This window comes from Moschus berezovskii, chromosome 1 (genome assembly GCF_049115385.1).
Source record: "Moschus berezovskii isolate FMDL1 chromosome 1, NW_MosBer_1.0, whole genome shotgun sequence".
NCBI lineage: Eukaryota > Metazoa > Chordata > Mammalia > Artiodactyla > Moschidae > Moschus > Moschus berezovskii.
This window is the reverse complement of record NC_142460.1, coordinates 89,672,444-89,685,401: the sequence shown is the minus strand read 5'-3', so window position 1 is coordinate 89,685,401 and position 12,958 is coordinate 89,672,444. Positions and strand designations below refer to the sequence as shown.

General features: G+C 52.7%; 1 protein-coding gene across 3 annotated transcripts in view; it reads left to right on the top strand.

Annotated features, from left to right (window-relative positions):
- Positions 1 to 12,958, top strand: part of MYLK (myosin light chain kinase) — a 292,274-nt gene that overhangs the window by 196,296 nt on the left and 83,020 nt on the right. For all 3 annotated transcript variants that reach the window (XM_055396158.2, XM_055396005.2, XM_055396085.2), the window contains 5 exons: positions 1,196 to 1,333; positions 2,855 to 3,052; positions 3,733 to 3,982; positions 9,903 to 9,974; positions 10,408 to 11,984. In XM_055396158.2, the coding sequence (XP_055252133.2) occupies positions 1,196 to 1,333; positions 2,855 to 3,052; positions 3,733 to 3,982; positions 9,903 to 9,974; positions 10,408 to 11,984 (2,235 nt within the window). The remainder of the gene's footprint in view (positions 1 to 1,195; positions 1,334 to 2,854; positions 3,053 to 3,732; positions 3,983 to 9,902; positions 9,975 to 10,407; positions 11,985 to 12,958) is intronic.

Genomic DNA, 12,958 nt, shown 5'->3' with positions numbered 1-12,958 from the left:
TTAACTTTTGAAGAAACTGTCAGATTGTGTTCAAAAGGGTCTGAACTATTTTGCACTCACACCAGCAGCGTAGGAGAATTCCACATCCTTGCCAGCATGGTCCTTAGGATGATCAGTCTTTAGTTTTAGTCATTCTAATGATGGAGTGTCTTTGACTTTCTTGAAGTGCTTAAAATCTCAGGAGATGGTAATGGAGCACCATGCAGTCATAGAAAACAACGAAGAAGCTCTCTAGTTCTGTTTTATGAGAGACATCTAGATATGCAGTCCTCCCTGTGTACCTGTGGGATCTGCGTCTGTAGATTCAAACAACCACATATCAAAAATATTTGAGGAAAAAATTCCAGAAAGTTTCAAAAAGCACAACTTGAATTTGCTGTGCTGGCAACTACTTATATAGTGCTTGCGTTGTATTTGGTATTATACATAAGCAAGAGGTGATTTTAAAGTATACAGGAGGATTTTAGGTTATATGCAAATATTATGCTATTTTTTTTATATAAGGAACTTGAGCAGCTGCAGATTTTGGTATCAGCAAGGGGTCCTGGAAAGAATCCCCTGCAGATACCAAGGGATAACTGTATTGTCAGATGAAAAAGCAAGGTGCCAATCATTATATATAGTTTGCTATCAGTCTTTTAAGAGAAAAAAGATAAAGTGTATACCTATGTGCTATTGTGTGTTATACACATGGACCATCGCTGGCACCATGAACAAGAAGCTGGAAGTTGGTTGCCTCTGGGGAGAGACATTTGGCCAGAGGACAGGGATAGAAAGGAGACTGTACACATACTCTTTGTACCTTTTGAACTTTATGCCATATGAGTGTATCACTTACTCAAAAGAGTAAATAAAATTTCATGGGTAAACTTCTCATAGGATGCCAAGCATTGGCTCTCCCCCACCACTTCCATCCCCCGGAAGTGCTCCTGGGGACCCAGAACGTAGTTTGGACATGGCCTTCCAGAGGCCTCGTCCTTCCCAGCCAGGAGGCGAGAGCACTGTCATGCCATGCAGAGAAATGGGCACGCCTTGTTCCGAGGGGACTCCTGGGCCTCCCACACTCCTTGTCTGGCAGCAGTCAGCTTCTGGTGGGAACATGAGCCCCAGCACGTTCACACGCTGAGTGTTCCTTTAGTCCGTGTCTGTGGAATGAATGAGTGAGTGTTCACCCCACATTCTGTTTGCCACGCAGAGAAGAAGAGTGAGGAGAAGAGCAAGTGCCTCCTGCCTGCAGCCCCCAACAAGCCCGTCGCGCCCCTCTTCCTGCAGGGCCTCTCTGATCTCCAAGTCATGGATGGGAGCCAGGTCACCATGACAGTCCAGGTGTCAGGTCTGTCCCCAATACTCTCTCCTCAGGGTCTACATGACAATGGGCATGGTTGCAGCATGGGCATTGCTCCCCGATGTCCTGCTCAGCTCATTGATCCATCAGAAAATCAGCCTGGAACTGTCAAGTCAATGGGCCTGAAGAAATGAAGCCTCTTGGCCCCTCTTTTCTGCTTTCTCTGGAGAGGATTTTCTGGATTCAAGGTTAAGTGGTTCAGGGGGAAAAGATGGCCATGCTAGAGAGGTGGGGGATTAATTGAAAACATAGTATGGCCAGTGTAACTGGAGATTGTGAGCACTGCTGCAAAACCAGGTGATGTGAGAACTCCCAGACTCTCGGAAGATAGTTGCTGTATTCAGATGTTAAGGTGAGAAGATGGAACATAGGCCTCCTCAAACAGGGATGGGGTGACAAGAGCAGGGGATGAGCAGCCCAATGGAAGATGTCACAGTCCTTGCTGGAAGCCAGCAAGCGAAGCCTGGGGAATCTCCTGGCACAGTCTTAATGACATAGATTTGTGCTGGCCTCTGATAAGTCCTGTTGACAGCCTGGAGGTCCTCTCTGGTTTTTCAGTTTCTTTGGAGCAAAGGCGATAAGGATGAGCTGGGAGAGAACCTGTGGTCTCAGGGTGAACTCCCTGCTCCCGAAGGCTGGAGGCAGTCCCTGGATAAGGCAGGCTGAGGCTGGATCCCCTCCCCTGCACACACTCCTCAAGTTTAGAAATCAGAGGCCCCCGACCTCCAGACACAGGGTTGGCTACCCCATCAAGGCAGGTGGTGGTCTTCACTGTCCTTGAAAGAGCCTGACACTATGCTGCTATTCCCAGGGTCTTGCTCCCCTGGAAGCAGAACACCGTGGCTCAGCTCTTATCACAGAGGAACCCTCACAGGTGGCTGTTGTTTTATGCCCCCCAAAATTGCTAGAAGCTACCCCCAGGGAAGTAGACTAGCAAAAACTGAAAATGCTATCCACCATGAGCTGGGTCTGGAGAGCCTGACACCCATCTTCAACCTTGGACATTTGTATGGCACCAAAATGAAGTGCTAACGGAGCCTTGCCTTGGTGAAAACTGACAAGGGAGTTTCTGTGAAGTCCCGTGTGAGGCGTGCAGGGCAGGAAACAGAGCTGGAACCCACCGATCCAGCTACCACTCAGCATTTTCAGTCTGAATTCTGATTTTAAAAGTTTTTCTACCAGTGTATTTTTCATCTCTGAAATCTTTTTTTTTTTTCCACTTCTGGATTCTTTCTGGCTTCCCCAAATTTGTTGTTAAGTACTTATAATGAACATGTATTGAGTACTTTCTTTGTGCCAGGTGCTGCTCTAATCTGCTTTTCTAGTGGGCTGCTAAGGGGGTGGTATTAATTTATTTAACCCTCCCAGTAAACCTATGAGGTAGGTAGGGTTAGAATGTTTATGGATGGGAAGACGGAAGCAATGCAGTGTCACAGTGCTAAGTAGAGTTGCCCACAGCCCAGGGAAGCGCCTCTCTGACCAGCCCCCCTGCTACTCCTCTCCATTCAGGGAACCCGCCCCCGGAGGTCATTTGGCTTCACGATGGGACTGAGATCCAGGAGTCCGAGGACTTCCACTTTGAACAGAGAGGCACTCAGCACAGCCTGTGTATCCAGGAAGTGTTCCCAGAGGACACAGGCACTTACACCTGTGAGGCCTGGAACAGCGCAGGAGAGGTCCGCACACAGGCCGTGCTCACCGTGCAAGGTGAGGCTGACCTGTGACCTGGTGACCTGTGACCAGAAGCGGGGCAGGGATGGGTATCTATGTGGTTATGGTCTCTCCAAAGACGACCTGGAGGTGAGGGAGCAATGTGAGCCTACTTTGTTCCCATCTCCTGTGCACCCTTGGTTGCACCCCGGCCCCAGTGGCCAGCTCCCCATCCTCCATCTGGGGCTCTGGTTGAGTGGGGCCACCCTCCCCTGCCTGTGGAAGCCCCTGCTCTCCCTGGATTACTGGAGAGCTGCTGCACGGAGTGCTGGGAGAGAGTCTGCTAATGCACCAAGGGTTCGGCAGTGACAGCCATGGAGGCGAGGACCTAGGAGGGCCTGCCTTTAGAGAACCCATAGTTAAGAGGAGTTCAGCACACACAAGCAAGTGACAGCTCTTCATCATACAGATCATCGTCACCTGTCCCAGTGCCCCTGTACGTTCTAGGTGACCTCCCCTTGCTACAGGTTCATGTTAATTTTGCCCTCTGAGAAGCAACCAAGACAGATTTGCCATGTGAAGGAGGTACTCTCCCTGAATGTTCAGTAAGAGTCATTTCTGGATAAGCTGTTCGTTGGGTAACGTGCTGTCTTCTGACCTTCACCACCTTGGAGAGTGAGGTGGATGCTCTCGGCTGAAAGGCCTTCCTCTCTAACTCAATCCTCTGCTAACTTCAGAGCCGCAGGATGGCACCCAGCCCTGGTTCATCAGCAAGCCCCGCTCAGTGACGGCCTGCCTGGGCCAGAGTGTCCTTATATCCTGTGCCATAGCCGGCGACCCCTTCCCCACTGTGCACTGGCTCCGGGATGGCAAAGCCCTCTCCAGAGACACTGGCCACTTTGAGGTGCTACAGAATGAGGACGTGTTCACCCTGGTTCTGAAAAACGTGCAGCCCTGGCACGCCGGCCAGTATGAGATCCTGCTCAAGTGAGTCTGCATGCCCTGTTGATTTCCTCTAACCCCTCCCAACCCAGTTTCTGCTGCTGCTGCTGCTAAGTCGCTTCAGTCGTGTCCAACTCTGTGCGACCCCATAGACGGCAGCCCACCAGGCTCTGCCGTCCCTGGGATTTTCCAGGCAAGAACACTGGAGTGGGTTGCCATTTCCTTCTCCAATCACCCAGTTCCTACCTCCTGGCAAAGTCGCTACTTGGGACTGGGAGGCCAGGGGAGCCACAGAAGAATGTGGGGCTGGGCTTCAGGGAAAAGAAACAGCAGGCTTGGTGCTACTGACAAGCTTTTGTTCTTCCACCTCAAGACAACAGAGGTTTATTGAGCGCTGAGCTCAATTCCCCAGAGTCCTCCATCTTATTACATCCTGGTTTTGTTCCCCCCCCATTATTTGGTATATGAAGAATGAGTGAGGAAAGATGGATTAAAATTGGGAAAGCAGCGTTATCTATTGTGAAGGGAATATGCTGTGCTAAGTTGCTTCAGTCACGTCTGACTCTTTGTGATGCCTTCAACTGTAGCCTGCCTGGCTCCTCTGTCCATGGGATTTTCCAGAAAAGAATGGAATGAGTTGCCATTTCCTCCTCCAGGGGATCTTCCCAACCCAGGGATCAAACCCTGGTCTCTGATGTCTCCTGCATTGGCAGGCAGGTTCTTTACCACTTTTGCCACCTCGAAAGTCCCATGAAGGGAATTTATTTGTTATCTTTCACCCCCATATTGCTTGAGACAGCAATAATATTCTCAGTTTGTATAGGTTTTGCCTCAGGCTTTTATACAAGGTTGCAATGAAGATGTCAGCAGGGGCTACTGTCTCTGAAGACTCGACTGAGGCTTGAGGGTCCACATCTATGATGGCTCACTCACTCACAAGGCTGGTGGCAGGAGGCCTCAGCTCCTGGCCATGTGGACCTCTCCCTAGGGCTGTTTGAGCATCTTCATGACATGGCAGCTGACTTCCCCAGAGCTGGTGGTCCAAGGGAGACAACTAGTTTCGTCTCCTATGACCATTCACCGGCAGTCATTACTTCTGTCACATTCTATCCGTGAGAGGTGAGTCAGTAAGTACAGCCCATATTCAAGGAAAGGGCAATTAAGTTCTCCTCTTGGAGAGAGGAGTATCAAAGAGTTTGTAGACATTTAAAACCACTACAGGGACATTAACTATCCCCATTCATTTCTCCTCCCTTTCAAGGTCTTTCTAGGGAACATGGGAAGGTAAGCTCTGTGAAGGCACGTTGCTGTGTTCCCAGTGCCTAGAGCATTGTCTGCCCATAGTCGGCATTTGGTAGCTATTTGTTAAATGGATGTGATCCAGAAATATTTTTCCACCTTTAAAATGCTCTAATTCTTGAAACTCCATGTCCACCCTGGGTTGATGGGGACAGAACACCAGCCCCTAGGGTTGGTATCAGCACTGAAAAAGAGCACTTGTCTGTACCATGACTTGGCAAACAGATTTGCCACATCCTGAAGACGTTTGGACTTCTCTGGCTCGGGTGCCTGGCCTCTTTACAAGGGGCTTGCTCTCCTGGATCAGTCGTTTCCCTGTCCTGAGCCCGCGGTGGTCAGGGCTCTGAGTTACAGACAGGCTCTGTAACCATATGCCGAAGCTACTGATGGAGTGCTGTTCTAAGTAAGGACCAGACCTAGCATGTGCTCTAGCTGCTTGGGTCCTTTCTGGGCGTGTGCTGTGTATTTGAACTGTTAGCTTTTGCTGCATAACAAACCACCCCAATATTTGGTGAGTTTTAGTAAAATAGCCACTTATTACTTCTTGGGCATCTTTGGATCTGCTAGGAAATTCTACTTTGCTGGCAAGGCTCAGCAAGCCTCACCTGAGGTAATACCACTTCTGTGGCAGCTGATGAGATGGTTGTGGGTCCACTGATTATCCTATCACCATCAGCAACATGCTCAGAACACACCGATGGCCTTAGCCTTGTTCCTGAACTAGTTATTATCAGGAAGACCAATCTGCCTCCAAAATAGAAAATAGTTTCTTCTCCTTGCCCAGTGCAAATAATGGGAACTGATTCTGTGTTAGAATAGAGCTTGTCTGTATGAAAGGAGCGATGCTTCGAGACGGTACTCATGTACTCAAGCTAGACATCCTAGAAGAGATGAGTTTTTTGTGGGATTTTGAGCAAATGAGGCAAGTCTCATTGGATAGACTGAGGGAGAGAGGGTAGGAAAGAGCAGAGCAAGGCTGTGGGAAGCCTGCCAGGCCAGAGTGGAGGGTTGCACCGGGAGGTCGGCAGGCAGACTGTCTGGGCCCAGCTGGGGACAGTCATAAAACTTAGACTGTCTTAGCTAGAAGGGACTTCAGAAGTTATTGAACCGCCTCCTTGTTTAATAACGGGGAAAGCTGAGGCCTCAAGGTCATGGCCACCCAAAGGTGAGTAGCAGAGCCCAGACTGGATCCCTCGGCTCTGTCTTTAAATCAGATGCTCCTCCATTCTTTGTTTCAGCACACTGGGAACTTGGGAAACCTGGGACAGGACGTCACACTGGGGTCCCCAAACATGCATCCCTCACCCCTCTTCCCTCCCCCTGAGTCCAGCCTCCTCATTCCTTTGGGAGGCTGCTCCCTGGCCTTGGCTTTTTCCCCAGTAAGGAGGCAAGTCCATGGAAAATTGCCCTGGGGAGTGTGTGCCAGGCCTGCCAGGGGCTCCTCTGACTTTTCTCAGACCCAGACCTAGAGAGAAATCAGACCTGCACCCAGGACAGAATGCCTTTCACGGACAGAGACTGGAGGAAGCTGGGCTGGGGGCGGGGGTGGACAAGCGCTGTCTGTCGCTGCTGACGCTGGGGGCACATGTGGGCGGTTGATTCCTACTTTCCCTCCCCTTCCCTAGTTCTGCTGAACTAAAAGGGGAAATGTCAAAAAATCAGCTCCAAATTCCAGCTAAAATATTCAGAAGATTGATACTTGCCAGGAAATTAGTTCTTTAATTTTGCATATAGAATCCATTCCAGGGGTAGGTGGTTCAGTGTGGGGCAGGGTCCAAGATTTTGTAACCAGAGAGTGGGCTTCTGACTCAGGGCTTCAGAAGTAGGGAACACAGAGGATTCTGTTGGGTGCAAAAGGTGCCACTTACAGAGTGACAGCCCCGTACCTCAGTGGCAGCACCTGGGCTGGCCATGGGGTTGGGGCCTCAGCCTCAGGCCTGACTTTGTAACTGAGTCTGCGCCAACACCAAAGAGGCCCCAAGAGGCTGATCAGCTGGTTAGGTTATCTGGGAAGTGTGTCCCAGGTAACCTGCCTCTCTGACCTTTCCACATGAACCCATGATTTGCCTTAAAAGTCTAGCCAGATATTTAAAATGGATAACCAACAAGGACCCACTGTATAGCACAGGGAAGCTGGCTCAATGCTATGTGGCAGACTGGATGGGAGGGGATGGGAGTTTGGGGGAAAATGGACACATGTGTATGTATAGCTGAGTCCCTCTGCTGTCCACCTGAAACTATGGCAACATTGTTAATTGGCTACACTCAAAGACAAAGTGCAAAGTTAAAAGGAAAGAGTCTAGCAGAGATTTCGGCGTATGGCTGAGGGAATCATGCCAACAGATGATGTCTTTAGTAAGACTGCTGTAGTATTCCCAACTCTGCCCCTTCAGACTGTCTGGGTGCCCCCACAGGAGGCATGGAGAAAGGGTTGGGCAGCAGGCTGCCTGCACCCCCTTCTTCAAGGCAGGTAATAGAAAACAACAGAAGCCCTTGCCAGCTTCCCCTGTGGGGAGCTAGTGCTCACTTCAGCTCAGGGGTCAGGGCACCCGACCATGGAGAGCCTCTGAGGGGCTTGGCTGGGGTGAAGCGTGGCCATGTGGTCAACATCTGCTGCTCAGTCTGCATCTGGGCTGTGTTCTATTTGTGACAGGAGGAAACTCAGCAGAGGAGATGTCAAAAACATGGCCCTGGGGCACCCTGTCCTCATGCTCCATGCCCAGCCCAGACCCTGCACCCTGTGCTTACAAGACAAGTGGAAACAGAGTGGGCCCTACTAGCCAGCAACCTGAAAGAAGCAGGGTGCTCAGGGGCGAGGCCTCAGCCACAAGTGACCCCCATGGGTATTCTGTGAGTCACCCAAGCCCTGTTAGTTTTCTGTGCTGAGCTCCCAGGATGCTCTGAGGGCCTGAGCCTTCCCAGAGCCTGGTGCTGAGAAGGCATCTAAGTGCTGTCTGTGGAGCAAAGGAGTACCCTGGGCCCTCACACTGCCTAGAGTGGGGTGCCTGAACCTTGAATCTTCGCCCCCTAGAGCCTGAGCGTTGAGGAAGGTAACCAGCAGGTACCCAGCAGATGAGAAGGTTAGGGAACATGAAAGGCCAACCTCTCCTCTGTCAAGTGGGTTCCCAGTGTCAAGGAGCGAATAGTGACCCCCAAGACCCTCAAGAATCATCTGCCACACTATGGGCTGACGGTGCCTAACCTGGAGCTGGCCCTGCATTGGGAGGGAGGCCATGCAAAGCAAGGTAACTGCTTGAGTGCATTGGCAGAGCCACAGGAACGTGTGCTCAGCTCTCTGTCCATGTGGAGGTAACATACACATATCATGGACCGGCAGGTACAGGTGCCCGTCAGGTAGCTCCCACCTACATGTGGTTGATATAGACACACAGACACACACAAACACACACGTCCCAGGATAGATTTGTACTGAAGGGCACTGCAGGGTGGAATGGGAAGATTACAAGTCAGGTTCCAACCCTTGTCCCTGCTGGCCAGCCCTGTGAGTTTAGGCAAAGTTACTTAACCTTTTTATAAGCCTCATTTTTCTCACCTGTAAAAACAGTTGCTGACACCAGCCTCACAGATCTGTCATGAGTAAGTGAGATGGAATACATGAGATGGATTACGTCTACGGTAGGCCCTGGTGCAGGTGCCAGCCCTGAAGTGCACATGATATGGACAAGTGCAGGGCATGAGTGGGAGAACCCGAGAGCCCAGCCCTGCATTCTGGAAACCCTGAACCTCTACTCTTTCCCTGTACAGTGGGCACAAGAATGCCGTGAACCTCACTGCGCTGTTATGGGGACAAGAAACGCAGTGGTTGTGAGTCATGAAAGATGGAAGGTGATACATAAAACATGGTTATTAGCAGGCAGAGTCGCCTTTGACTATCAGATCTGCCTCCACTGCTTCCCGCAGTCTGAGCAGCACCTTCTTGGGCTGGTCAGAGTCCAGACCTGCCAGCAGAGGGCAGCCTTGTGGGATCTGACGGCTGATCTGCTGTAAGCCCAGCACAGCATGGGTATGGTACAGCCCCTTTCCCGAGCCCCTTTCCCCAGCTGGTCATGGACAGTGTTAACAGTGGGCTAAAGAATCCTGAGCCCTCTCTATGTGACCGAAGAAGAAAAAGGGTCACTTGGGTAGGGATTAGAGGGTGTTTTCATTTCACGAGCAGGTGAAGGGGCCCCAGCAGATGGGGGCACCTTGTAAGTAGAAGGAATAACCACCCCAGTATTAAGGGGGCATGGAATGAAACTCAGGGCCACTGGGCAAGGTTAGTGGGACCACAGAGTCTAGACCAAGCAGCTCCATCACAGCCCTCAGCAGCTTTAGTCTTTACTCTTCCTTGCCTGAGTGTCGATTGTATTATTTTTATAATATACTTACAGAAAAGTATTCCTATTTCTGGATGCCTACCTTAGCTGATTCTTTTTTTTTTTTTCTTTTTAAGCAAGAGCTGGAAAGATAAAGTCTGGAGGGCCCTGCCCTAAACCTAGGTCTGGTGTGGGTATGTTAGGGTAACAGCTCAGTCCATGGTCCCCTCTTCCCTGGAGCCAACCTGCGGCCAAGTTCCTGCCTGCCCTGCCTTCCCTACTGCCCTAGATTAGGCAGCCTCTTGGCCTAGAAAGCCCCTTGATCTATATTGATCCCTTGAATTCTTCAGGAACCGTGTTGGCCAATGCAGTTGCCAGGTGTCCCTGATGCTACAGAGCAGCCCAGCCAGAGCAGTCCTGCGGTGAGTGTCCCTGGGGGCTGCCAGGCCAGGCCCTGTGCCACTATCCGCCCACCTTCCTCCTGGTCCCAGCAGGCCCAGCTCGGCAGCCCCAGATTGTTTGTATCCTCTAGCTGAGGCTGCCGAGCCAAGACAGAGAGATTGGAAGGGGAATGAGGGAGGGAGAAGGGGGGAGGAGGGGGGGTAAATTTTTTTCTTTTTTTTTGCACACACCCTTATAAGGCTACTGAAGTCATTACCGATGTAACAAACCAACTAAGCAAGCAAGCGCCTCTCACCAAAGTTCCCTTCTATAAACATGGCCTGGCCAGCCCCCCTGGCCTCCCCTTTCCTCCGCCCTCCCGCCCTCCCTCGGGGATTTGCTCTCCCTGACGTCTCTTTCTTACCCGGCCCCTTTTCCTCCTGCTACTTTCCTTTTTCCCTTCACTGGTCGCAGGGGGAGGGAGCCTGCCAGCTGCGAGGGCCTCTGTGGCCGAGGAGCTGGTGCTGATGGTGGTGGCGACGGTGACGGCTCCGGGAGCCTGAGGCCTGGCTGGCCACTGGCGAGAGGGCAGGGTGCCCCCGCGGAAGGCAACGGCGAGGACGCGCGTGGGGTCCTCAAGAGGCGCGTGGAGACGCGGCAGCACACGGAGGAGGCCGTCCGCCAGCAGGAGGTGGAGCAGCTGGACTTCCGCGACCTCCTGGGCAGGAAGGTGAGCACCAAGGCCTTGTCCGAAGAGGACCTGAAGGAGATCCCAGCAGAGCAGCTGGACTTCCGCGACCTCCTGGGCAAGAGGGTGAGCACCAAGGCCTTGTCTGAAGAGGACCTGAAGGAGATCCCGGCTGAGCAGATGGATTTCCGCGCTAACCTGCAGCGGCAAGTGAAGCCGAAGACCCTGTCGGAGGAGGAGAGGAAAGTGCATGGCCCCCAGCAGGTGGATTTCCGCTCTGTCCTGGCCAAGAAGGGGACTCCCAAGACCCCTGTGCCTGAGAAGGTACCCCCTCCAAAACCTGCCACCCCAGATTTTCGCTCGGTGTTGGGCAGCAAGAAAAAATTACCAACAGAGAATGGTGGCAATAATACTGAAGCCTTGAATGCCAAGGCAGCAGAAGGTCCCAAGCCTGTGGGCAATGCCCAGTCTTCAGGGCTCCTGAAACCCGGGGGCAACGCCAAGCTGGCTGATACCCCCAAACCCTTGGGCAGCACCAAGCCAGCAGAAACCCCCAAATCCTTGGGTAACAGCAAGCCAGCCGAGACCCCCAAACCCTTGGGCAGCACCAAGCCAGCAGAGACCCCCAAACCCTTGGGCACCACCAAGTCAGCAGAGACCCTCAAACCTGTGGGCAATGCCAAGCCAGCCGAGACCCCCAAACCCTTGGGTAACATCAAGCCAGCCGAGACCCCCAAACCCTTGGGTAATGTCAAGCCAGCTGAGACCCCCAAACCCTTGGGCAACGCCAAGCCAGCTGAGACCCTCAAACCTGTGGGCAATGCCAAGCCAGCCGAGACCCCCAAACCCTTGGGTAATGTCAAGCCAGCTGAGACCCCCAAACCCTTAGGCAACGCCAAGCCAGCCGAGACCCTCAAACCTGTGGGCAATGCCAAGCCAGCCGAGACCCCCAAACCCTTGAGTAACGTCAAGCCAGCTGAGACCCCCAAACCTGTGGGCAACGCCAAGCCAGCTGAGACCCCTAAACCCTTGGATAACGCCAAGCCAGCTGAGGCCCCCAAACCCTTGGGCAATGCCAAGCCGGCTGAAATCCCAAAACCCACCGGGAAAGAACTTAAGAAGGAGGTTAAGAATGATGTGAACTGCACGAAGGGCCATGCAGGCGCCACAGATAGTGGAAAGAGACCAGAGAGCCAAGGGACAGCCCCGACCTTCAAGGAGAAACTACACGATCTCCACGTGGCAGAGGGCCAGAGGCTGCTGCTCCAGTGCCAGGTGTCCTCCGACCCCCCGGCCACCGTCACTTGGACACTGAATGGAAAGCCACTCAAGACCACCAAGTTCATCGTCCTCTCCCAGGAAGGTAAAATGGCTGGGGCCGGGAGGAAGGGAAGCCTGTCCTAGCCACTGTCAGCCCCCAGAGCCCTGCTTGTTGACCATGCTCATAGCCCAGAGCCGGGTGGGAATGGCCGCTTTCTGTGCCCCTCACTCTCAGGCTCAATGTCCACCCAGGGCCTGGGGCACACACTCCATTCTGGGAGTCAGAGGCAGGAGTCTGGTCCCAGGGCACATTCCCAGACCTCAGCATCTGTCTGGCAGAGCCCCGTCATGGCACCCCAGGCGTGGCTCCTCAGAGGAGCCCTGGGCCTGGGCTGATAACCCACCTCTGGCCCAGAGAGGGCTCCACTCACAGGCTTGGACGTGGGGGCACCAGGGCTGGGGCTGGCCGGGGGCTTGGGGCTGAGAGCTGCCTTCGAAGCAATTTTCGGTTCAGGGCAGGGTTTGTAGTGATGGGATGTGATTTGAGGTCAGCAACAACTCGAGTCTTGATAGCACTGTGGGTTTAAAGGGACCTGAAGGGGAAGCAGCCAGGCGGACAGAGCCACTCACTTCCTAATTTGGATGAGGCTTGTTTGCTGGTATTTCACATTCTTGGGTTGTGGAGAGAAGGGGGGTGGTGCATAAATCCTGCCATCTGGGGCCTTTCAGCATTTGGAATTCTCAGATGGGCCAGTTTATACCTAGAGAAGAGATGGGGTGAAAGGGTCTTTCCCCTGACCCCTCCATTTGGTTTGAAATGTTTTCGTAAATTCCAGTCCTGAACGAAAGCTCCAAGGATAGCTGGCTTCCCACACCCCACTCTCGTGACCGGCACTGGAATAGAGTCTGGCCTGAGCTCAAGGCTGAGGCTGGTGGTCCTGGACAGGGCAGGGTACACGGCTCCCTAGGAAGCGGCACTTTACTCTTGGGGAGTAGAGGGCGGCCACTGCAGAGGCCCAGGAGGACAAGTCCTGTCAAATCCTGATCAGCTGAGACAGAAGCACTCCCCTGGCTGCA